This window comes from Phaethon aethereus, assembly GCF_964289735.1.
Source record: "Phaethon aethereus genome assembly, chromosome: 2".
Classification (NCBI taxonomy): domain Eukaryota; kingdom Metazoa; phylum Chordata; class Aves; order Phaethontiformes; family Phaethontidae; genus Phaethon; species Phaethon aethereus.
In genome coordinates this window covers 146205595-146232902 of record NC_138582.1, presented here as the reverse complement: position 1 = coordinate 146232902, position 27308 = coordinate 146205595, and the positions used below count along the sequence as shown (strand labels likewise).

General features: G+C 37.2%; 1 protein-coding gene across 2 annotated transcripts in view; it reads left to right on the top strand.

The window, feature by feature from the left end:
* CDK14 (cyclin dependent kinase 14) overlaps positions 1-25549 on the top strand; it is a gene marked incomplete at both ends in the record, with an annotated part of 262343 nt that extends 236794 nt beyond the window's left edge. For both annotated transcript variants that reach the window (XM_082015334.1, XM_082015335.1), the window contains 2 exons: positions 21218-21357; positions 25434-25549. In XM_082015334.1, the coding sequence (XP_081871460.1) occupies positions 21218-21357; positions 25434-25549 (256 nt within the window). The remainder of the gene's footprint in view (positions 1-21217; positions 21358-25433) is intronic.
* Positions 25550-27308: the final 1759 nt, after the last annotated feature.

Sequence of the window (27308 nt, the reverse complement as noted above, 5' to 3'; positions counted from 1 at the left end):
TTTTTTAATTACAGTACGAATGTGAAATTACTGAAGTATTATTCTTTCCTGCTTTTGCCAGTTTTGAAGGTTTTTGAATTGCCAGTTACCTGCAAATAGGGAGAAACTGTATAGCAGCATATTTTCTTCCTGGGAATGTCAGTTGGCAAGTATATCGAGCTCATTGTAAGATACTTGTGTTATTGCTTTGGGCCATGAGTTTTGATTCTTTTTTTTATAGTGGAACTGTTTTCTCTGTTCCACTATAACAGTTAAGAGACTTTTAAATAATATGTTTCTAATCAAGTTTTGAGCGTGGTTTCCACGTAACCATCCCCTGTTGCCAGGTCCATCTGGTCATTGCTGTGAGCTGATGACCATGCTGTTGTATATTTTAGTTATCATGACTGAAAAAAGTCAATGTAAATTCACTACCCTTTTTTTTTCCTTTTAACCCTTCCTGAAGTTTGTCACATTCACATCAGATGGACACTGATACTGTGCTCTAAATCCAGAAAGGTTGCCTAGTAAGCCAGGAATGCCTAACCAATCATCTGTGTAAAGCTTATTGGAAGATTTCTTAGCCCATGAAGAATCTTTGTAGACAGGATATTTGGGCAGCACTTATTGAGTAATTAACATCTTTTATATTTTGAAGAAAGCATATGGTTTGTGTTGGATGAGCAGGGTAACGGCTATGTCAACAAATTGTCTTGCCAGAGAAATTGTTAGAAGTTTTCTCCACTCTCTTTTGACCAAAATTTTTTCCAACAAGGCTAAAGCTTTGTTGCACCAGCATTGCTGTTTTCTTTCTGATTCTCATTCCAAACTTTATTGTTGGTACCAACTGGCTGTCTTGTTGGTAGCTTACGAGGGAGTTCAAGAGAGAAATCAGTGGGAGACTGAAGCATCTCCTCCTCTAAGTTCACCACTGAAGTTGAGGATGTTTTGGTGAGGAAACTTCCTTGCTATAAGGAAAAAAAGTTACCAGTAGTGTAGAAGTCTAAATCCTTTTTCAATATCCTAATTCATTTGCAATGGAGTGCATCTACAGCTCTAAAATTCATAGCATGGTCACTTGCCCAAGGTGTGATGAGGTTAAGTGTCACCCACCTGAGTTAATTGACTTTCAGCAGTGTATAAAAAGTTCCTGCCGTGTCCAGTTCAGGCTGAGAGCCTAATTTGGTGTCTTTCATGGAAGAGTCCATCTTCTGTTTACTCTAGAGAGCACAATAGGAAGACTAGCTTCACTTCTAGTTAGCTTTTTTGAATATCTCAAACAGTTTTGCCAGTTCGTGTGATCCTTGCAGGCATCTTGCAGTGTTTGACTCTACCTCAGTCTTACTGCTTGGAATAATGTAATTCCCTGAAAGACACAGCTTTCATTTAAAAAAGTAAGTCACTAGAATTGTCTATTTTCTTTTCAGTGAACGAACTTGTAAGTTCATCTTTTCTTTGAAAGTAGTTAATGAAGTCCAAAAGCTTGGAAGAAGCAATTATATTACAACATAGGCAATTAGATCTGGATTGGGAAACAGGGACAGGGAAACTAATATTGATGTGAATGTGTTTGCTTGGGGGCATATGTGTGCGTAAGTCATGTGGATAGATACTGGCACGCTATTCCATCCATTCTGCAGCCATGAACTGAGTGTTTTTCTAAATTTTAACAGCAGTTAGACCCAGCAGTATCTCCTATGTATGAGTAAGTACAATAATAGATTTGAATTTTAAAAGTTGGTATCTTATATTTCATTCAAGAACGTTGCATGAAATTTCTGTTTTCGTAAAATACAAGAAAGAATAAAACCCTGTTTGCTTAAAACAAATCCTCAGTCTCTGAGACTTCATAATTGACACAAGTTATGATTAGATCACAGGATGACTCAAATAAGACCAGAGTTTTTTCATTTCTAAGAAACCTCTTCAAAAATATTTATACATTTTCAATGCTCCATGCATAAAGGATTTGCAATTTCTCAGCATAAATGAAGGGATTGAAAGATGGAAAGCAGTGACAATACATAGAGTTGAGCGCTTCATATGCGTGATTCTACTAGAATAGGAAATATTTAGTGCCTCAGAATTATGTATTATTTACATTTGAAAGGTAAAGGTTTTTCTCTTTTTCTAGTGTAAATCTTTATCTGTGTACTGTATTTGGGTGCTGTTGCTTGCACAGCTGTTGTTAAGGATGCATAAACATTTCTGTTATGGACATCACATTGCCAAAGGTTTATAATTCAGCTATAAAACTTAACACATGGACAGACTGATTCATCCTAGAAATTTTCTTTCTTTATTAGCATGTTTCAAAAAGCATCAATCTCTATAATTTTAAAAATATATTTCCTTTTTAACGTCCTGATTTAAGTTGCTGAAGACTGTTGATGACACAAAAATGTCCTATTTAAAGTAGAATTGTTTAAGGGTAGTTGGGATAAAGATGAGACTTAGTACCTGGAGAAAAACATAGAGCCTTTTGTCTTTAAATACATATTGGTTTTGTTACAGAGTTACCTCCTCTGGACAACCTAGTACCTTTAAAAGATACAGCTAAAAGAACAATGTTTATGGTATTGATAAGATTTACATGTGTACTTAAATGTCTCTGAGGTGAAGTGCTGTTACAGCATTTTATAGAGAGGGGATTCAGATACAGAGAGATTAAATAATTTGTTGCACAAAAACTGCCATAGAAACCGTAAAACAGAGCAAGAAATTGAACTTGATGCTCTCAAATTGGAAGAGAACACGTTTACTTTTCCAAACACAGTTAAGCTTTCACCACATACAGTTTCATCTTTCCAACTAGGCACAAGTCTGGCCCTTTATCTTGTTTTTATGTGTGTTTTGAGGCCCTGACATGGAAGAGTGAGAGTATGGGTTTAGAAGTCTTCAAAGAGGCTTACCTTAAAAATGTACATCGTAATTCAATTTATGTAAGGAGACATTACTAAAAGGAAGAATAACACTTCCAACAGCTACAGAGCCAGCCTCATGTCTATAAGGCAGAAGGAGCAGAGGCCAAAAAAACCTCAAACTACTCAAAAAGCCACAGATGGTAGATTGGGGGCAAAATAATTGCACCTGACCAACTACACCAGCTTCCACGAGATGTGAATTTTAAAGGCAGAGCCAGGCAGTGGAACAATGGTAGACACAGGCCAGTGGCTCTTTAATTCCCAGTGTAACTGGAAATTAGCTAGAAGTGTGGAATGTAACAGCATTGACAAAGTGAAACCCAGTAGGCTCATTATATAAGAAGTCTCAACCCTAAATTTCTTAAAACACAATGAGTCAGTATTAGAATCTACTTTTGGGAATTGTTTGAGGGAAAGAATATAACTATCACTTATAGTGAATTAAGTTCTTTGGAGACTTCTAAGACTGAGTTTCTTCACTGATAGTCAAAATACCTACAGATTATAAAGGGAATACTTACTAGATATGATGTGATTTGTAAATTTTGTAGAAAATGCTTATAATGTTAGGAAACAAAACTTGCGTTGACATTTGCTTCTATCTAGTATGAAGCTTCATCTACATTGCATGACCTAACGTATTGTGGAATGTGATTATAAAATACTGGTCTAAAAGGAATTTAAGATGTGGTAATCTGATCTTTCTGTAGAGTTCATAATGAATTATATTTTCACCTTTTTTCCTGAACTTTTCTGTTCAATTATCTCTACACAATAAAGACCAAGAACAGCTCTGCCTTCAGAATGCAATGCAGCCTCTTTCAATTTGCAAAAGCTTCTCCACAATAATAAACCCTTACAGAAGAATAACAAAAGAGAACTAATTATCCTTGTGTATATTTGGTAGGATATAAAAAGCTTTTTCAGATCCTTCTGTCATAATGGGTTGCATTGTGAGAAATTAGGTTGGAAAGAAAAGGTGCCGTTGAAAATAATTCTGCTCTGCATAAATAGGACTACTACCTCATAGTTCCCCAACATGGCAGTATTTATTATATAAATACGACTTTATTCTCACAGCTAGTCCCACTGCTGAGGATTTCTTCCCTTAACAGGATGGCCTCTGTACTTGAGACCTCCCTTCCTGAGGCCAGGGTGCTTAAAAGTTGCATTCCAGGATGGACTGGCCTATTTTGTCACTGCTATTCAGTGAAAACTTCCTGAAGAAAGCAAAGTGAGTGAATAGAGATGAGTCCCTGTATTTTGAGTCTGTATTTCATTTCAAGCATGACACGGACTATGGAATTGTTTAGAGCTGAGGCTTGGGAAAGGTTTGGGGGTTTTTTGTTTGTTTTTTGTTCTTAAGAAAATCTTTGCCTTAGTGGGATTTTGACTAAAGACAAAACTCTCTCCTAGTTGTCACTTTTATCCCCTTCACCTCCTGTCCCTTCACCAGCATTGCTCATTGTAATGTAGTCTGTAGTGCCACTGAAAGAATATTCAAGCTCTCAAGCACAGCAGGAACAAAAACAGCTTTAGTGTTGTCATTGCTAAAGCCTTTCTGATGGATAAAACTAAGAAATAAGGTTTTAAAACCTTACCTGTGCAGAAGGTGGATTACATGTGCACGACTGTGTGCAATTCAAGTATGCTGAGGTTGCACTGGGGCTGTACTCACGTTTGAGGAGCGATCAGGAATCATGCTGCGGAGGGAGCAAGGATGGAAACCAGACACTGAATGAAAAGATTCTGTAGAAGTATTTGTGAATTAGAGGCATATAAACCTGCCTCTGTCTCCTGATGATTTGCAGTGATACTGCTGTACTAAAAAAAACATTTTTAATTTCCTGTTTTGTTTCGTATTTCCCATAAATACCCCTTTATCAGTCGTTACCTTTTGCCTGAGGGGCCCTAGGAATCACACCGTGACAAAACCGACTTTAACCTGCGGTACACAAGAAGTCATTTACCAGATACTAAATTTATTACACTATCTTTATTGAACAAGAACTTCTCCAGTACTCGCCAGCAGGCAGCATTACCCCTTGGTGCGGCGGCTGTGGGCTGTGAACGGGCGCTCTCCCCCGGGGAGCCCTCTGCTTGGGGAGCCGTCAGCAGGGGCCGAGCATTTTTGCGACAAGTATTTTCCTAAGACTACATTTTTGTTTATTTCCCTCCTTAATGGGGTTCATTTAATTAATTTCAGGGCGGCAGAAGCCGCTCGTTTACACTTAAGTGCCTTTTTTGTGTCTACTACTGTATGTTGCAGCCACTTAGCGCTGTTTTATGTGTTTCTGGCACCATAAAGGGGCTCAGCTGCGCGAGTGCAAAGGGGAAAGTTCTCAGCCCGGCTCAGGAGCGGTTAGTGCTAAGCTGAAACACGCCGCAGTTTTGTCAGCTTAATGGTAATGAATTATACAATGCTGATTGAAGCCAATGACTGAGAAAGTTTTCTAGACTTTCTCTATTTATCCTTTTGCCACGTTGAAAAATTCTTTACAATTTGTATTTGAATGTTTCTTTCCAGTTGGAGCAACTGTAAGTTGGGCAAATGTTCTAACTTTTAAAAATCTGGGGGAGAGATTATTCCAAACAGACCTCATCGATATAATGTTTATCCTGACGTTCAGTTTATTTTTGCTTTGTTCTAAATTCCCCATCTTTTGTGTTGCTAAACTTTAGGTATTGTATTACATCCTCTTGGCCCAATTAAAATTATTAATAAACCTTCTAAACTGGACCATAAAAGCCTTCATCCTCTTTTTCAGAGTAATGAAAAAATGTGGTTTTTTCATTAGTAAAATTACATTGTTACCCTCCGATACATTTCCCATCTGTGACAGCTGTGAAAATACAGCCCCAAAGTACATGGATGCTCTTTGTTTTCTTATGCAACATCTGATTCAGTTTCTGGCACCGGACTAGAGTTTGTTGGCATTATTATCTCTGAACCTATCCATATTTTGGGTTATTTTTCCCTGGAAGTCATTGTTTGTAGTTCTCCATGCTCTGTCTTGTTTGTAGATTTTCTGCCTGCATCTCTCACTTCTCTTAGCCTCTTTGTGCTAAGTTTTTTTGTCTTCCATGGTGTTTCCAACATTTTGTTTCACCTAAGAATTGATTCAGTATGCAGTGTATCCCTTGGTCTAGTTCATTAATAAAGATGTTAAATAAAACTGTGACTAACACTAATCCCTCTGGCACACAGCTGGACACTTCCCTTCCAACTCAGTACATTGCCACTCATCATTACCCTTTGCTTGTGGTCTGTCAGCCAGTTTTCAGTCTATGTGATAGTGTATCACATCCCAGCTCTTTGGAATTTGTCCACAGAGCAAGATTTTTTAGAGAAACTGCATCAAACATTAACTCTTGTCGCTTTGTTCTACCAATGATTGAGTCCATTTTTTAAAATAATCAATTTATCTGATATCTTGTTCATTAGTAATCTCTTCTTTTGATTGCCATTTTGTTTTAGTTTTTCCCTAAAACTAATTTTGCTTCCATATTGTCTATATTTTTCCTTTATATTGTGTGTCAATGTCCAGCAAAATATTTGCCAAGATTCTTCTCCTTACTTGAAAACCAGAAAGCAAGCGTATATATATATTTTTTTAAGTCTAGTAAAATACTTCAGAATGCAGAGCAAAATTAGCTAATGTTGTAACTTACCGACAGTAATAAGTCTGTAAAGAGAAATGAGGAAAGAGAACTAACTCTTCATGTGTAGATTTCCTGAAAAAACTTTTAAAAGGTGCCTTACTTTTGTTCGCTGTTCTTACAATTCCTCAAGAATTCCTTAAGATATTGAGACGTATATCAGACAGACATGTTTATTTGGTGTTTCCAGGTAGGATTTTTTTTTTTTAAGTATGTTCTTCATTAATGTTTTTGAGTACTTACTGATCAACTCTTTTCAGATGTTTCCAGTTGTTCTTTTTCCTTATGCATTTCTACATGCCAACATTTTATTAATTTCTCAGAATTATGGTTTTGGTAGTCTGTTACTCATATGTTGCCATAGTGTCTGTGTTCATTTCTTGGTTTGAAGTCTAATACTTTCTGATCACAGGCACCAGGCATCATTATATCTTCACATTCCTAATTCGGCCCTCTTGCTGGGGTTCTGTACTGTTTGCCTCTGTGCTGAAATATTTCTTCTTCAGATAATGACGTTGCTGACAAAATTGAGCCTCTGAGATGTGTTTTAAAAATATTTGAGGAATTGAAGACATACTGTGAAGGCAGTAATGTAAGTGAAGTAGACCTTATTGCTGGAACTCTCATTGTTCTCATGCGGCCATTAAAGGCAAGAGTTTTCCAACAGGAGAGCCAAAACAATAGGCACCTTAAGAATTGGGCTGCCATTCAAAAGTGCTTAGTGCTAAGTAACTGCCATTGGCTTAAGCAGCTTGATATTTTCCACTGCTTTTTGTCATGTATCACAGATAATTTTTCTTTAACTCAACAGATACTTTGTTTTTCATGTTAGCATCTCAGAAACGTATATAATTTTGGGAGATGGTACAGACAGGCAGCCAGTGTTGTAATATGAATAATGCTACTGAGTTTTGCCATTTCTGCAGATAGTTTAAGCCAATCTCAAAACCTGCGCCATTTGGCTCTGTTGGCAGCCAAAGATGTACAGACAGTAGTTAAGGTTTCCGCCGTAATAGTACAAACATCACAAAGTATCTTCACCTTAATCAAATACTTATTTTACTGAATTTTAGGATGATTTGATGTGGGTTTTTCAGGGTGATATTGACCACCGCCTTTTTTGCAGTTGGATGGTATTCATAGGTATTCAGATATTGCCATTCATGAGAATGTCCTGTGACTGCCTCCTAAAACTCACTGCAGTTTTGTCAAGAAAATCTTAATTGCTTCCTTTCCTGCGTTTCTGTGATGCCAGGACAAAGAAACAAGAACTTTCGCTTTTTCATGCAGGATTTTTTGAATCAGTGATATAGAAACACATGGCATTGTAGGAGACTAATGTAAACAGTGATTTGTTTCAAAACTTGAAGTTACTTGCTAGCAAAACAGTTTTTATAATTAAATTTAGTGATTTCTTTCAATAACCTAGCTTAGAAAGTGAGAAGCTATTGCTTGAGAATTTGTGAAAGGTGCTAGTTGCGGGCATCATATATATATGTTCAGTGCCTGCTTGACCCGGGTGTCAAAATGGGAAGATAGGAGACAATAATCCTTGCTGATGCATTAAAATGGAGAGGTTAGATTATGTATCTTCAGCAATACCCTGTGAATAATGAGCCCAGCATAGTGCTGGTGCACCTGCCATTGCTGGAGGGCAAAGAGGCAAGTGGTTCCAAAGGGAACTGACCTTTTTCTTTCAGGCATTGAGTCAATCCCGTATCCTAAGGCACACATTCTGCGTTAAAATTATTATAACTCTCCTGGTATTATGCTGCACAACAGACTGTGGTGAGAATCTATGGAAAAAAAATATAAAATGATGGTGATGGTGGTTTGTGTATTGTTTTTAATCAAGCCTTTATGGGAAATATATTCTGTAATTTTAAAAGACATCACTAAAACAGTTCAGTTCTTCTCTGATTAAGATTAATTTAATTGAAGTTTAAAGTAAAATTTTGAAATCTTGGTTGTCTGAATTAGCAGCTCACTGGATACCAAAATGTAAATGATGGTATTTATCACTAAACGTGGTTCACAAAAAAAGCACATCCTTTTACATAGTGATGTAATACAGTGTATATCCACAGTCTGCTACCTCAGCTGAATTTGTATCCGTAAGATTTGATTTACAAATAGTCAACTTTCTCTTAAATTATTCACATCTCATAATAATTGATCTTACAGAGTTGCTCTTATGCTGGAGCATATTTGATCATAAATTCAATGAAAGCAGCCACCATCTTTGTGATGTTTGTCCAGCTAAATCCTTCAGTCAATAAAATAATAAAAATGCCAGCTGTGTTTGTTTTATGATCACTGCTGCAATAGGAGGCTGGAAATACAAATGAATAAAAGCTCTAATTTTTTGTGTTGGATTTATAAACTCAGAATCTTACTGCAAAGAATTCAAATGGAAAAAATAAAATTTTTACTTCTGTCACATTCTCATAAACGTATTGTTTGCCTGTTTTTTTGTTCCTATTGTTTAGGAATCCAGAATAGTTTTAAAATGTTACTATTGTTTGGACCCAAACTTACAAAATCCAAGGGAATCTTGTAAAAATAAATGCAATTCATGCTTTTCTCTCTGATACCACTGAAAGTTAAGAATGGACAATCATTTTTGCGTTGCCGCCTTTGGTTAGATTCTATAGCAATCTCTTTACTACTGGGTACTGTTAATGTGCCTCAAACTAATTTCACCAACCTGACATAAAAAACCACGCTCCAGATTATTATTGGCCTTCCTTCAGCATTATGACTTCTGTAGAATAGCTGTACATTCCTTTTATTTCTTTCGTATTTGATCCTGAAAGCGCCCTTGAGTCAAGCTTTATTCTGCAACCATAAGGGCATGAATCTTTCCTGAGATGTTGACAGATAGTGTTTGGTGAGTATCATTTTTCGGTCAGATACAGCCTGTGTCTACGCTGCTAACTAAAGCAGAGCCAAGGACTGTCTTCTGGCCCTGAGGCCATGTGGCAGACCTTGGCTACAGCGGTACTAAGTAACACTTGGGCATGCACCTCCTGTGGGCTTTGTATGGTCCCCAAGCAGCTGCAGGTGCGTTTATTGTTTTTGGGGTGTTCAGTATTAGTTTTTTAATCCAAAATTTCCAGAATAACATAAGACCAATGCTGCAGACCATGAGAACTTTATTTTCTAGCATAAGACTGAAGGTAATATATTGCACGCCCTGCTTGTAGGAGGCTGGTACATGCCACCTTTTGGGAACAATCCCTGGCATGGGTTGTTCCCTGAACTATGTCTAGGAGTGGTTTTGGAGAATACTAGTCAGCATGAGCCCAAATAATCCAGAGGGCAATGTGGGCACTCAGTAGTTGAGTGGTCAGGCTCTCTCCCTAGCCCTGCTAAATTTGGCAATATAGGTTACAACAGAGAGATTCTTATTATTCCCTGCCCTGTGCACACTTGAGCATATTCCCAGTGAAGTTCCTTCTCTCACTGTAATGCTAGCATCCTTTGTCACCTAGGCCTGAGGCCTTAGCAATGTTTTTTATCTTTCCTTTCTTATCTCATGCATCCAGACTGCTATATACATTTTATTTATTGATTTTTATTTTTTTTTATTTCCAGCTGTTCCAAGGTACTTTTTTTCTTTCTTCAACCAACGCTGTCAGTCAGATCTTGATTATCATAATATACTTGTCATGTCTTCCCCTGACCAACACGCTTCTTCAGATCATATAAAAAGCAACCAGTAAATTCAGTTTATTTTTTGTGGATCATTTAGCTCCCCTCCCAACACTGGCTGTTTCACTCCATCATTTTTGAGCTCCTTATGCTTTTCAAAATCCTCCATAATTATGTCTGTTCCTCTCTTCCTCTCTTCCTTCAAAAACTGTGTATTTGCTCCTGTTCCCTATTATTATGTCAGTGATCCCTTACTTATATTTACACCTTCTCTGTCCCCTAAATAATTCAGGCAGACTCATAACTGCTGTCTTCCTTTCTGGGACTTAAATGGGCTTGTACCCAGATGGTGCGGCTCCTTTCTCCCAGCTTCTTGTTCTAAATTTGGAAGCCGCTAGGACTAGTCCTTGTCTGCCTTCAATGCCTGCTTTCACAGAAGCTTAATATCCTAAATGACCCAAAAATGGGTCCCAGATGTTTATTTACCTGCCTGTCCCGATTCAGTGGCAGTGCACATGGCCAGACGTGTCACAGAGCTCCATGGATTCCACAATTCCATGTGTGCAAAATCTTTTGAAAATCCACCTGCTTATTTTGGGTCATTAGAAGTGGCCTGAGCTCTACTGGCAGTCAATTTTTAATGATAGCTGGCTCTTCGGGAAATCTGACCTTTAATGGTCACTATTACGGATAACAATTTTTATTTTAGTTCTTAAATTGCCTATGCTGATTTATGTCTAAATAGCAGTTACTCCCTGCTTAGCTGTTTCTCTTTCAAGCTACTTTGACAGGTTAGGATTTGCAAAAATAGTTCAGGATCGAATCCTTCCTTACTGCAAGCCGATTTCTGAGTGTCAGATAGCACTGCATCCTCACACATATGTGAGTACAAGCACTTAAAATCCACATATTTCAGTAGTTGACAGCTACAATATATGGAATTTGTGGTTTGATCATTCATCTCAAACCTGTTTATAGATAAGAAGACTTAAACTGTTGTGTTAAATCCAAGAAACTTTTGAAAAAGACACTTCAATACAGGTATGTGTGGATATGTAGTTTCACTTTTTTTAAAAGATCAATGCAAAATCATGTTACTTTTTTCCCCAGTTGCATACAAGAGAGAGATATCACTGTTTTCTCTTACAGTGGTCTCTGTGCCTGAGAAACCCTTGGATATTTACCCTCTTTTTTTTTTTCCTCCTGTTCAAGTTCAAAGTCAAATTCAGACTTCTTTTGACAGATTGGCACAAGCATGTTTCTCTCTTTACAAGTATTACTGCTGTTGGTATCAGGCCCTGGATTTTCAGTGTGCCAGCTTCTCCCTACTAGAAGAGTACCGAATGTCCCCTTTAGAAGGTATCTCCGTTCATGTAAAGAGGAGTGGTGTGCTAAATCAAGAGAGTCAATCTGGAGAAGGAATGGCACCTTCTGAATGACGATGCTGGTGTGGATGTCATTGCCCATCTTGCGATCTCTTCTAATGTTACCTGGACCAAGTACCTGAGGGTCAGGGAGCTGCAGCTAGTTCTGTATGATATAAGACTGTCTAAATATATAGGCATAATAATACATAATACAGTATTTTTGCGTGGATAGCTTTGAATATATTGCCCATATGCTCTAATTATAACAATCTTGCTCTTCTCCTCTCAATGTTTACTAGTTCTGCATCATTCCCCTGTCATGTCTTAGCTTAGGAGTCTAGTTGCAAAAAGACCAGGATGCCTACTTGTAGTAGTAATTGCTTAGTCTCATCGGGTTCAGCCAGGTGACTCATATACGTAAGGTGAAATACATGCATATGCCTGGGGTCTGTCTTCCTGAGCTTTCTAGGCTTGGGGCATTCTCTCTGCCTCCACATCTCTATCTACCTTTAATGAGCTGTATAAATAAATACAAAGTACTCCTGTTTGTTCCATGTCTGTAAAAATATATTTTATTAGCTGAGAGGTATACAATAATAGAAAAGATCAGACCCATCCCATGTTTTAGGGAGCTGTGGGAGGACAGGACAAGTAGCTGCTTCCAAGTGGTTGATGGATCTGAGGCAAGACAGATTTGTAGGTTAACAGTGATAAGTGGTCTTTGGCTTCGCTGACTAAAGCAAGGTCACCCTTCTCGGGGCACTGCCTGCATGCTGCAACCTTGCAGCAAATTCTTGTTGAAGTACTGAGCAAACAGACCAGTTCTTATTTACATTAGAATGAAATTAAGACTTTTCAAACCCAAGACAATAAAATATCAGGCAAGAGGACAGAGATTTATAAGGCCGTGATAATGTTTATTTACTAGAACTTAGTTCTGTCTTTTTTTGTTTGTTTGAAAAAGGCAATAGGTCCAAAAAGACAGCTGGTTTTTCTTTCTGTAGTCATTTAATAAGGGAAAATCAGAGAAACTTTGTTTACTGCCCTAGTGGCTGCACTCACTGACAAATTTGAAATTCAGATTTTGGTTGTTTTTTTCTTTGGAGTATTTTTTTCTTGGATTTCTTTGGAGAGAAACAGTCCAGTTTGTGGAGGGTGGGAGGAGGAGAAGCAGAAAGCTTTGTCTGCATTGTGTGCCAAAGGTTGATTTCAGCTATTTCTGTGTTTTGCAGGGGGGGCATTATTCCCTCCTGTTCTTTGGCTTATGTCCAGCCAGTGAGGAAATAAATATGTGAAGAAAGAATGCTATGGAATGTTAACTGCACTGCTATATTTTCTTCCTTTTATCATGCCCCAAGATTCAGTGAAGTTGATATAAATTCACCATGCCTTCTTTTAAAAAGCATAACAGGAAGGCATTCTTCCTTTAAGAGTCCGACTGTAAAAGGTGATTCTCTTTCACTCAGTTTGGTTTAAGCCTGTAAAAAGCATTAAGTGAAAAATCTGATATATTTGTTAGGGCATTTATTGCATTACTAACTTATATTTTCAGTTCTCAGTGAAAGGTTTATAGAGAACATAAACCTTGAAGAGTTTTTGTTCAGGATTAAAGATATATTTTCTCCATTTTCTGGTGAAATAATAGCTCATAAAATGATTGGGGTGTTAGTAATTATTTTTAGCTCTATTTATTTTCCAAGGATATTCTGTTCAACTTGCTGAGGTGCACAAAGAAGGCCTTTAAAAAACACCCTCCTTGATCAGAAGATTCATGCCCTTTAATGAATTTCAAAATAATAAAAAGCTTCTGCTTACATGTTGCCACCATGTTGTTGTTCTTCATTAATTACACTTACAGCAAGCGAAGGTCTTCTAGTGAACTGTAAATCTGGCATATTCAGTTAATAGCCTGTTGTGGTGTAAGTAATACACTATGTCTTCCATCATTAATATCTTTAATACTGGGATAGTTGGGATGCTAAAAGAATTGAAATAGCTGATTGGTGGTGGCATGTAAAATCAAAAAGAAGTAATTGCTAAATTCTTTCTAGGGCAAAATGTTGAGGTAATGGTAATGTTCTGGTTACAATTTCTTAGGAAATACTTTTTCTGGAAATACCTGTATGTGAGAGACACTGCTGAAAACTGAGTGAAATAAGGCTAAATACTTCAGGTATTCTTCTTTTAGCGTAAAGAATTAATTGTGGTTTTAAACAGTAGCAAAACACTGTACCCACCAGTTGTCTGGAATATCACAATCTCAGAATTCCCGTGAATTAAGGATTTTATGTGATCCTATCACAGACAGCCCCATTCTTAGTAGCTTGGAGTATGTTAACATTAGACATATATTGTATATTTGCTGTTTAAGTATGCTTATTTTTCTTCCTTTTAATGTCTGCCATGCAGACTCCATGGTTCTTGCTTCGTTTGATGCACCAGCATATATTACCCTGGCAAAAAGATACCTAGTATGAAATATAAACCTTATTCTGTATGAAAATACTGTCAAACAAGTGGGGGAAATATCCTCAATAGTGTCAGTGAACAGTATTGGCTCTCTTAATGCCATAAGCTCTCAATAGTTGGCACTGGCTTTCTTCGGAAGCTTTCATAGTCCAGCATATTTATTCTGAGGCATCAGAGCAAGAGCTAGCCCAAGTGCACATCAGGCTATAGAAGGACAAAACCCAGGATACTGTTAAGTCTGTTGTAAATTGACTTATTCTCTTTAAGCTTAGCATTTAAAGCTCAAATCAACCCAATTCAATTTTTAAAGGTGTTGTGTTCTGTAAGGGTGTTAATGTTCTGCTTCCTACATGAAGCAAACCTTTAAAGCTGGATATTGCAAGCGGTGTTGTGTTGTAGAAATATAGTAATACATCTGAAATGGACACTAAAACACATCAAATCTAGTGCAGAAAGTCAGGGAGAAGGAGTCATGTCTAAGTTTTTGTCTTGAGTTACAGTCAGTGATGACACATACATATGATTCTATGATCTAGTCATGACTGAGCTAAATGGCCATTATCAAATGTGAATTGCCATGAGAGGTTGGATAGCTTCATTGTCTAGCTTAGGTGTAACCAAACAGAGTCTCTGAAGCCTCACGTGACTCATGAGTAGTTTAAGTAAGCTTCTTAATTCTCCGTTCTGAGAAGTTCAGGAGCTGCAGCTATAATTACGGTTTTAGCTATTGGGTCAGTACATTCTTTTAAAAATTTACCAAGTGTATAAAAATTATATACCTAGAGATAAATCTACATTAATTAAAACAGAAAAAAAAACCCCTAGTTGCCTGTATTGTTAGAACCTTCATTTCTTACATTCACTTTTTTTTCATGAAATGCTATTCATCTTGGCTGCTTTCCAGCTAATGGCATCTGTGCAACTGTCAAGTGAGAATTAGTTCAGACAGGTCAGGGTTATTATTACCTTCCTGGAATGCACTGAATGAACTTACCTCCACAGCTTTACAAATGGGGCTCTGACCTTTTACATCTATGTTAACGGCAATACCAAAGCATCAAACACTGATACTTTTATCTCTGTTCTGTATCAGTAAGTACTTACCATTGGTTGTCATGACTTTTATTTTAATAATAAACATTTTGATCACCTTTTCAGTGCTTCAACAGATAAGACTGCTGATGCTGTGATATGGTAATAATTTAAAGGGATAAAACTAATTTCTAAATTTCCAAAGAGATCATCTCATACTCCCTTATGGAAATTGTGAGGGTCTGAAGAATGTGGAGTGCAGTGTGGTGCAGGAGCACAAAGCAAGGACAGATGCTAGGAGCAGTACAGGCATGTTAGTGCAGGATTTGCGCTAGCCTAGCTCATCTCAGAAGCCTGAGTGGGATATTGCACTAATGCGGCAATCTTGCTTCTAGTGAGGCACGGAGCTGGAAAAGTACAATTAAATTGATGGCCTATGAAGCCTGGAGACCATACTTTCCTGCCCTTCGTGTAGAGAGCTCAGTGTTTCTGAATCGAAACTGCTGCCAGCACCACAGTCTGAGAAGAACAAGAGTGGCGTCAGGTGTTTGGAGACATGCCACTCTTAAAGAAAGTGCACAACCCAACACAAAATGAGGACTGCTGTCGGCAGCCCCATGCAGGTGCGGGGGACAACCCCAACACTGAAATACGGTCCCTGTGCCTGTTTTGTACCTTAAATAAAGTTTACTGTGTAGTTTGGCTTGAAGTACCGCTACGCTGTGCTGTAGAGCAAATTCTGTATTTTGTGATTGATCAGGAACAAGTAAAATCCTGCTTCAGTGAGCCTTCAAAAGCTTTTGTCTTTCTTTGTTCATCAGTTTTAGTCCTCAGTACCCTCTGTAAAACACTGAGAAAAATGGTAACATCTTTGCTCTGTTAGATTCTCGTCTTGAGGTGCCCCTTTATGCCTTCATCTGTATCAAAAGCTAAAAGCATCGCATCAAAACTTGTGTTCACTTCTTGCAGTGGTTTCATGATGGCTAAATAACCTCTACAACAGCTCCGTGGAGGCACACCAGGCGTGTTAGGGAAGCAGCTCCTGCATGCTGGAGCTGGCACGTCAGGTCTTTGAAGACAGTAGGTGTTCTCGGCATGGCTGTAACAACAGAAAAGGCTGTTGATATTTAGTAAAAAGGAAATGTTACTTAAGGTAGGCCCTGCTTCGATTTGTGTGCAGCCTAGCTGCTGCTAGTAGGGTTGCATGCATGTTCGGAAGTGCAGACTGTCAAGGCGCGCAAGGGCTTGTCTATATCAGCTGGTCAGAAGATAATGGATTTGCAAAAAAATCATGAACTGTAATATACAGTGCTGGCACAGTTTTGTGTCAGAACCCAGGAGGGACCTAAAGCCTGGGACAAGGGAGAAAGACTGCTGGCCTCAAGCAGACTTGGGTGAAAATGGAGAATATGGCCTTCGTGATGGTGCAATGGTAGGTGAGATACCGCAGGGACTCTATAGGGACCTTGTTGTTGATGGGACCATGGCGTCCTCTGCGAAACGAGCTGTGAGGGTTACCATGTGGCCTGTCTGATTTGCACCAGGATGTGAAACGTTTTGTTTCTTCTCTTGCCGTTAAACTTTAAACTCTGCTAAATGGTGTGATTGTTCGGGTTAGCTGTGGTTTTGTATTTCAGCACATCAGGTTGCAAGGGGTTATTCAGAATAAAGAAGCAGAGCTGAGATTTCCAAAGGGAGTTAGGTGCCTTGCTCCTCTAGGCCATGCTGTAAATGCCAGGCAAGAAATGAATTAATGATATGCTGTGAGAGTCGTATCTTCGCATGGAAAATATGCACAGTAAACAATTTTTGCTTTGAGAAGTATTTACCTCATGCTCTTAAGAGAATATAGACAGCATATTATCACCGTTTGTTTTAATGCCCATTTATCTTAATTATTAATGTGAAGTTGAGCTGCCTTCTTCATTGCATTTAAAAGCAAATCACCCCAAGTTCAGAAGTTCACTGCACATGCCCAAAACTTTTTTTTTCTCTCAAGAGCTTAAACCAAACTTCAGTGATCTTAGTCATGTTCTGCTTGACCAAATACTGACCTTCCTCTGCAGTAGAAAGACATTTAAGCCTGTTTTCTGAAATTAAATCAAATTCTTGTAATCCAATGAGATTTACAACTGCTCAAGTCTAGTCAGGTTCGTATATGCTTAAAGTAAGGCAGGTTCATATGATGTTTTATTTTTCTTGAGCTAAGGCCGTATGTAGCATTTGGGATTAAGTTGAAAATCAATGTGTTTCACAAATGTCATCAGAGTAGGTCTGTAAAAATATTCCCAATGTTTCTCAAAACAATATCTACATATTATTTAATACTCATTGCCCAAGCTTTCTCGGTGTTCTGCTATATACCACATTTTCTGAAAGTATGTATGCTGTCACGGCTAGTAACTATTCCTCAGTGATTAGTGTGACAGTAAGTGAAGCGTGAATATTGAGACTTGCCATATCATGCATGCCAAGTTCCTATATGGCCCAACTGCTGTGAGACAAAACATGCTATTATGTTTTAGACACAAAGCCATATTGTATGAAATTCCATCCTGTCACATACTGAAGGAGGTGTATTTAAAAATCAAATCTTTTTTTTTTCTTTAGTTCTTTTTGTAAACTTTTCCGTATTAAATACTTAACTACTGAGCCCTATCAGAAAATTCAGCCTTTGTCCCTATTGAGGAATCATGTTTCAAACTTACATCAGACAAATTCTTAATGTTTTAAGGAGGGAATTTTAAAGAGACTCTTGGCAAAAAAAAAAAAAGAGGAAAGAAACAAAACCAAACGTACCAACGTTCCAGACGGCTGAGGTTATGCACTAAATGGGTTTCTCCAAACAATTCTAAGTGGTAGATGTAATTTAAATACATGATCATACAGTGCATTTTTCGTAAGTGGAAGAATGGCTTGTCCTTAAACAAAGCAGACAAATTAGTCATGCATTCCACTAAAGGCATCAATTTTAAGACTGACAACCTTAGAAGCCCACACACTTATGCCTTTTGCAGCATCCACTGATCTCGAGAAGTGACCTTCGCAGAAGACATGGGTTTTGGAGAAGAATTTTTCCATTGCTGTGCAAAGCTCTGTAAACAAAGCTAGAACTTTGATGTATAACTTTAAAGATACGGCTCAGCGTAGCTAGAAGTGATGATTTGATCTACAAGTTACTTGGATGATCTTCTTCGGCCTGTATTACGCAGAGGGTGAGACTTTGTCATTATGGTCTCTTCTGAGTTTAAAATCTGTAAATGCTTGGGAACATAATACTAATAATGTAGCAACTGGAATCTTCAAAGCACTGTAGAAACAACTAACACCCTCTACCCACCCCAGCACTACTTGGCGTATTATCAGGGCAGGTAAATGTAATAATTGTAGCAGATTGAACTTTTTTTGCAGACTGTGCAAATAATTAATTTTTTTTCTATTTATTAATTGTAAAAATGGTTCTAATTCTGAATGATTTATTCACAATTATTTCATTAGTTGATGTGATTATGTTGCAGCCCTAGATATGTTTGTTGGGTTTATATTGTATTAATGTATAATCTGCTAATTATTTGATACTTATCTTTGACTTCTTGATTGATCTCAGTTAACTGGTATCTTTTTTGTTTCTAAACTGGGAAGGTGACTTTGGCTTCCTAAACTGTTCCTACTCAAAATAATTTCAATTTATATTAGCTAATCTGATTTTCTTGCTAAAAAAAAATCTTAGCAGTATGCCAGGAACATTGGTGACCTTTAATACAGTCAAAACGTTGGCACTACTCTGTTCAAGAGCACCAAGGAACTAGGGCGTCATCATCCATAATTTCACCAGCAATTCAGAATTCATTAATGTTTGAATGTTCTTTTCTTTTGCTTTGCCTTACTTAATTAGCATCTTCACTGTACCTATGGATAAACTAAGGAATGGTACAACTGTTATATTGGAGGGTAATATTTGATTACTTATTTAAGTGACCTCATTTTTCTGACTTAATGGTAGCTTTCTTTCAAGAGCAAGTTTACTATGGCTTCTAAAGAGGCTGTAGCTACCACTATGGGGAAAAAAATACATTGGTGAAAAGATTTGCCAGGACTTCTGAACAAATAATTGGTGCAGGTGGGATTAGGACACAAGATAGGCCTCTCAGACTCAGTATAATCACCGGTCCATGGGAATTTTGGATGTGTAGAAGAATTGATACCAATTCTCCCTGAAAATTTACCCCTCCTTTTCTTTTCTTTGTTAAGAATAACTTTGTCTCCTGGTATTTTGCTGTGTTCTGTAATGAAAATTCCTGTAATTTTCAAAAAGGTTGAATGAAACAATGTTTATAATCTGGTAGTTTAGGGAATCTGGAATTAATCCTGTTGTAGAATCTAATTTATAGGCAAAGACTATTTCATTCAAGATGCCTTTATTTTGTCATGAACTGAAAATGAAAACAGAAAATTTATGCCCATCAGAAATACTAAAGTTTAGCATCTGTTTAACCTAGAATAACAATTCCAAATTCTAATCCGGGGAATTCTGTGAAATCATGACTGATGAGAAATAATGTCCTGAAGTGGTCAGCACTTCTGGGAATTCATCCTTGGGTAATTTCTGGACAAATATCCTGCCTGTTCTCAAGAAGAGATCAGATAGGCACAGTATTCAAATACTCCTATCAAGCATACAGTTGCTAGAAATTAAAAAGACAGCCAGTGGCATATTTTTTGAATCATTACAAATATCAGCATATCATACATACGCCAGCACATAATTTAACAGAGATGTTTTTGACTTTCAAATCTATTTTTTTTTCACACTGATTGCAGTATGGGCATGGACAAAAAGTTATGTCTATGAAATTTGTGACTTACTTAGAGTTTTCACTGTAATAACATTTTTTTCTCATTTTAGTGTTTTCAGTTCTTTGCTGCAGAGATAGTCTTCACCTGCGTATACACTGATGCTTATAAATTATGCCATGTCAGCCCAATAATATGTGAAAATAAAAGAGTAACTCTGTTTAATCCATCTTCCTTGAATGGCTTTCCAGAAAATCAGCTTGAGCTGAACAAAAATGAACATTTGCATGAAATATGCTGTAGTATTATTGATTTTAGAGGATAACGCCATCTTTTTCAAATACTGTTGTATTTTGGACTGCAGTCTACTCTATCTGTTTTGGGAAACCAGGGCATTGAAAAATAGGAGACCTTTTATACACTTTGTCATTTTTACCTGACAAAGGCATGGTTGAATTTACAAAATTACCTACTAGTAATAGCAACATGATGTCGACAAGATTCAGCACCTCTTTTCCAACTGCATACTACAGTGAGTTTGGTGGCTTTGGAAATGCAGGAGGCAGCTGTACGTTACTAGACCCAAGCCACATCTTGCTGATTACAATTTTACTCATGTCCCTTCAAATCTATTATTTTTAGTTTATATTTTCATGTAATATTCCCAACCATATAGTTCCCAGTAAAGCAATGAGTTTTATCAGACTTCCCTGAGTAGCTTAGAAAAGGTAATTCACTTACTTACAATTTAATGTTTGCATTGCATTAACACCTAATGAAGAGTCAGCCCCCTGCTCTGTGAATATATGAAAAAATAAGTCAGTACTTCCCGACAGACAGATGTCTTCTTGAAACATGATGCATAAGTTGCATGTTAAGCGTCATTGAATTTTAAAATGTGATACTTCACAAAGTGGTATGAATACTGCTGTTACTTTAAGCTTGGATTTCATGGGTTTAGATAGTGATAACCATTTGTTTCCAGTGCTGTAAATTTTCTCTCCATATGCTCAATAAAATATAAATGGGAGAATCAAAACACTTGCTTTCAAGATGCTGTCGCTCATGATCCTTTAGCATACTAGACAGGGCATATGTGATATGGTATATTATATGCTCTAAATTTGTAAAAATTGTATGAATTTTGAGCTATCAATCCAGAAATAATTCATTGACTCCCTAACCTGAGGACTATCTTTCCTGGTGGTGCTCCCAAAGACACTTTGTCTTTATCCTGGCTAGCAAGACTTGGTGTTTCAACTGTGCTGACTGCAGATGGAATTAGTAAACAAAATAATGAGACTGATTTTCAGAAAAACCTTCTTGTTTGTGTTTCAGGCTGAGCTGTGTGAATCACGCGGAAGATCTAGCCTCCAAACTACTCCAGTGTTTTCCAAAGAACAGATTGTCAGCACAGGCAGCCCTGAGCCATGAGTATTTCAGTGATCTGCCCCCACGGCTATGGGAGTTAACTGATAGTGAGTATAACCACCTCCGAATTGATTAAAAACAAAGACTCTAGTTCATACAGATGCATGTGTGTATGCTAAGCCTCACATGCAGACAGCTTCATGGACATACACAGCCACGCACAAAATATATGAGTGCAGATGTGTGGCTTGAAATTACATAGTTAGCTTGACACAGGAAAAAATGGGTTCTTTTTTCTTTTTGCTATCTCTGCTCTGCAGTCTGCAGCCAGCTATCTTTGTATTTGATTATGTGTGCAGCCAAGAGAATTATCTGAATTGTCAAAAAGCAAAAGGAAAAATGCAATTTACATATTTAGTGGTTTTCACTTTATAACATACACTACTTCTTAACTAGCTGCAGCATAGAGGATAAAAATCCAGCCGTGTTTGATTCACAGAATCTCTATCTGCAATAACAGTAACCTTTAAGAAAGGAGTTGGCATTCGGAAGGCTGAGAAACACAAAGTAGACAATCAGTTAATTTGCTGAATCAGACTGTGTAAAAAGAGCATGGCAGATGATATTATTAACCAAGAATGCTTTCAGTATTTACATACATATTTTTATTTCTTTTATTAAACAAAAATGCTGTCAATTATCTCTTTAATAGTTGTAAATCATTTATATCGTACATGTCCATAACTTTTTGCAGTGTTAAAAGCATACCACTATTTATTCCGGGGAAAAATATTATCATGCATGATATTTTTGATTCAGAAAAGGTTCTGTTATTAAAAATAAGTTTCACAGGGGCATAACAGTCGGCATTTTGCTTTAATTCAGTGTGGTGGAGAGAAGCATGTTTGCATTAGAACAGTGTGTTATTTTCTGCTTTCAAACATCCATCCATTAGCGAAAGATCTAAATCCAGTACTCCGAGGCAAAAAGTTCAGAGATGCAACAATGGCCCGTGTGTGTATAACTACAGCTGATTAAAAAGTTTGCGTGTAAAAACTGAGCTCCCTTTCTGAATATTCATCCACAATAGATTCTGTTTACATCAGTGTCAGTATGAAAACTTTTGCCTCCCAAAAGTTTCTCTTTTCCATCCTTGACAGCTGTAGTAGTCGCATTTTGAGCTGGTTCTGTCGCATGGCTGTCCAAGTACCCTACTCCCAACTGCTCTGAAGAGCACTCTTCCACTTGTAGAATATGAACATTAAAATCAAGCTAACACCATTAACTTCTGTCCATCACTGGCTCTGTCAATAGACTGTGTCCTTGCTCTGCAAAAAGATTCCCCATTTCCTCCTCTGTCGTGCTAACCCACCACTCAGTTTGCTGACTGCGCTACTTTGTAAGCCGAAAATTCAAAGGATGCAGTGTAAATTAAGGCAGATGTTGAAAGTCTGCCTTTGGTGAAACTGATGCAGAGAGATTCATTTCTTCAGGACTAATGTGCCCGTTCATTTATCCTTTTTCCACTAAATGGAAAACAAAAATCACTCTGCAGTGGTGACATCTCAATCCTTCTGACTGTGTGATTTAGTCTAGCAAGGATTTTGAATTCTGAATTCTACAGTAGCACTTTTCTGTTAATATGGACATTACCCACTTGCCACTTAGTTTATCAGTCAGTGGTTAAATCCAGTTCTATCAGTGAAGTAAATGCCTACACATTATCACTCTGCAGCAGGCTGCCAACAGAGACAGTCTTGTCCTAGTCATTAACAAGCACAATGTATGCAGAACACCAGAGGGGAATTAAAACCACAAAAAATACCTCAGGGTGGTATTTTTAATATGAGAATTTAATTTGTAATTTCACAGATTAAGAATTTTGGCTGCATTAATCCTTTTATCAGCTCACAGCAGGTTATTTGCAGAAGCATAACCATAAGGCGATATTCATTGGCAGAAACACGTCTTTGCATAACGTTAAACATCAGGAGCAGTGAAACCTTTTGAAGGGGGGAGAATAAAGATGAAAAATCATTATATTTTAAAGCAAGGTTCTTCTAAATGCCTCCAGTAAAATTTTGAGTTACAGAAAGGCTATTGCTGTGTCTAGTAGATAATCATTATGAAGCATAAATCCAGATGCAAGAAAGGACAATCCGGGTATCAAATACTACAATCATTTCTATTTAGTATGACTTGGATATACTTGTAAACATATTTACAAAACAAAGAAGTCATATACTTTGGAGTTTGGGAGAACGTTTACTGTGTAGTGAAATTACCAGTTTTTGTGATTCTAGTTCTCTGGCTTAATATTTTAGGTTGGGAAACACTTGCTATTGATAGTTAGTAAAATGTATGTATAAACACATTGAGTCTTTATGCACAACAGAAGTGTGTGTACACATGAAATCTACTGCCTCCTGATCAAGACACCACTGCCATTTTGCAAATCTCTGTAGTGAATAGTCTTCATCATGGAATATATTTGTCCAATTTTGTCCTAGCGCTGAATTGCAAATTTGGGGATTTAGCCCTAAAAAAAAAAGGAAAGACTCAGAGGAAAGGAGAAGGAAAAGGAGAGGGGGGGAAAAAAAACAGTCAAATGATTTTCCATCAGAGAATATTGTTTCTTTGGAATCACAGTATTTCACAAAAGTGTGGTGACTCTGCCTACATTGAAAAAGTAAAAAAGAAGTGTTTCACCTTCTCTTTTCACTTTGACTTCAGTACTATGTATTTATTTTCTATGTAATATTTTACAGGATAAAAATTTGATCTTGTGTTTTATTTTTAAAATGTGTGCAAAATGTGTTTAAGTGAAAAGCAAAATTTTTATTTTTTTATTTGGTTTGGTTTCAAGTCAAGGCATCATTTCATTTGGGTTGGAAGTTCACTTTCCAGATAAGCTCTGTCTAACTTCTAGCGTCTTTCAGTTTTTAAAAACAGTACATGAAAAAGGTAATAGCTGTGCAGTTCTGCTAAAAGCATCTTATCTGGAAATACAATACAATTTATGAAGCAACACAGCTTTCATTCATCTCGCACCTGAGCAGTAATCCATAGATTAGACTCTTTTACTAACTATGTGTACTTGTTATTGAAAGGAAAAATCAGTTCTCTCCTTTTTCTGCTTTCATGTTTGAGAGCTCATATTTATTTATTTGCATAGAATATATACCATTTGTAATGTATGTTACAAAGGATAGTAGAATATCAAATCAAGCTGAGATGTCAAAAATACAGTGGGAAGCTCTTGTGCATAAAACAATAGCCAAATCTTTTAAAGACATAAAGATGAAAGAGTAGCTCCAAAAACTTAACAGGTATTCTAGTTAGTGCAAGACCAAAGAGAACTGTTATGGCCCTGATCAGTTCTTTAAACAGTCTGTTAACATTTCCTCATGCAATCATGCAGTGGCAGCTCTCCAAGGATATTTTTATATGGACATTTATTCTCAGAAGGTACTAAAAGTCAGTGATTTTCCCCACCAGTTTGAGTCATCCTAAATAAAACTGAGTTTTAGTTTTCATATCATCAATTTGTGAGTCCTTAACCATTTGCAGTTTGATCCCTGTGATTGATATCATCATGTCTACTTATAATTATTTGCCTGGTGTTACAGGCTTTTCCAGCTCATGCAGAAACGGTTTGCTTTATGTAAAAGCTTTTTGAGTTGTTGGGATATTTTTACCAAGCCTAGTTGTCTTTAACAGCTAATAAAATGAAGTCAAATGAAATAGGTCAGTTCTACTGGCAGCAAGGTTCTGAAGATGTAATACATGATGTCAAATTATTGAAAAACCTTGCTGCATTTTTTCATAGTCTTATTTACTTATAATCGCTCCCAGAGCGGAAATTTTAAAATGGAAAACATGAATCATATAGCGGTGTACAGGACAAGTACACACACACAACCTGGAAACAGGTTTTTTTAGAAGATGCATGCAGCTAGGAATGGCTGCAGCCTACAGCTTCCATCATAATGCATGCAGCTTCTTTCCATTCAGAATTCCATTCAGAATTTTTACAGTGCTTACTTGGATAAATAGGCTGTATATGTAAAAGCTGTATATATTTACTCATTGTTGTGTTTGCCATATATATTAACTAATTATTTTTAAATTACTACGTTTGCGGGAAAAATCAAAGTTTCTGAACTGACACTCTTTTTTGCAGTGTCTTCTATTTTTACTGTACCGAATGTAAGATTACAGCCAGAGACTGGAGAAAGCATGAGAGTCTTTGGAAAAAACAATAGTTATGGCAAAGGTGTATCAAACAGCAAACATTGAAGGATACCTATGTTCACAACTGATAATGCAGGTAAGACATGATTATTGGAAAGTATACCTTTGAAAATACTCTTTAGTTCCCTTTAGATAAACAAAAGATAAAATTCAACTGTACATTTCTTAAATTGCTCGTGTTCAGGCAGATAATCTGTTTTTGCAGTATTGATGCTCGATATGAGGAGCGTAAGTTCCTGGACTTGTGGGCAGGATCAGTGTCACTGACAGGTTGGAAATACTGCAGAAGTTGGTGCCAGCAATTTAAGCACTAGGTTGCCTTCAAATTGGACTGGTTGGTTTTTTTTCCTCAGTAAGATATGGAGAGATAAAATACCTCTTCCCAGTTCTGTTGTTACACTTTGGGGCAAGGACAAGAAACGATTCATTTAGTAGGTTTAGTAGCCTTGATAGCAGAAGGATGTTCTTGACAGAAACAGGTGCTGTCATGTTAATGAATTTGCTCTAGGTCACATCTAATAGGGATCTATTAGAACTGGTTTTGTTCTTGGATGTCTTTCATTCAATACCCCATCTTTTTAACTGTGAAATAGTGTGTAATATGATTTCAGGTATTCTAAGAGTAGAACAGGACCTGGGAAGGGCAGGTGAGTAGAGAGGCTACTTACCAAATTACGGTAAGGGAATGGTGATTTTTATATCATGGCATTAACTCTCTTCTGCCCATACGCATCACCGCAGTGTTTGTTCAGGGGGATTTACCACTTGACAGACTCTTCCAGATTAGCAGTATTCCCTTATTTAGCTGCTTTGCTTATTGTGCTTCTCTAAATAGTTTCATACAGTGTTTCACAAAATACTCAAAGTGAAGATTCATTTCATTCAAAAACGCAGGCCTGCCTTTTTTTTAAAAGTCACAGTTGCTTTCGCATGTTGAGTCCATTATAACAGCTCGTTACGGAAGTTCTAGGAGCTGAGATAAATGCACATGCTACTCGTGTACCTATTCAAAGGTGTAGTTATACATATAACTACATATGTAGTTATCTCATATAAATGTAGTTGATAGTCATGAAGTCTATTTTTAGCTAAGTCTGCTTTTTACAATATCAGATATAACTTACTCTAGTGAATTATATTCTATTTTACTGTTATATGTTTATGTGCAAATTTTTTTAACCCTGCAATGTTATGGAGGCTGTTTGTTTGACAGGCAGCAACTACTGAAAAATTGAAATGAATAGATTTTGGTCTTGACAGCCGGCCATAATTTTTGCACAAGCTCTTCACCAGGAAACCATTTAAGATTTTTTAATGTCAGAAATGCGGCTGCCTCGCAGCAGTCTGTTTACGTCTTTATTGACAAGCTAATCCCTACTTTTTCCTGGGGCTCTGTCCCTGCAGACATCTCTTCAACCTTGTCTGTTCTAACGTGACATATCATCCATCTAAAGTAAATTTAGAATGTGCCCATCTGTGCTAAAGACCTTTTGTGTGGAAGCTTATATACAGAATCTCATTTCTCATATACAGAATCTCATTTCTGTCGCTTCCAAACAAATCTAATTTTTCATTCATACAATATGCAATAGAAAGTTTGTATTTGCAAATGAGCATGTAAAATAGCACAAAAGAGAACCATTTGATCATTCTTACTGAATATCTATTTAAGTAGATGCAGATGACTTTTTAAAATTTTATATGTAAGCAGAAAGAGGGAGCTGTGTGTACCTTTGGCATATATTGCTGTACTCTGATGGCTGCTCAACCCCAGCTTTAATACAGGATAGCACCTTTCATTGCG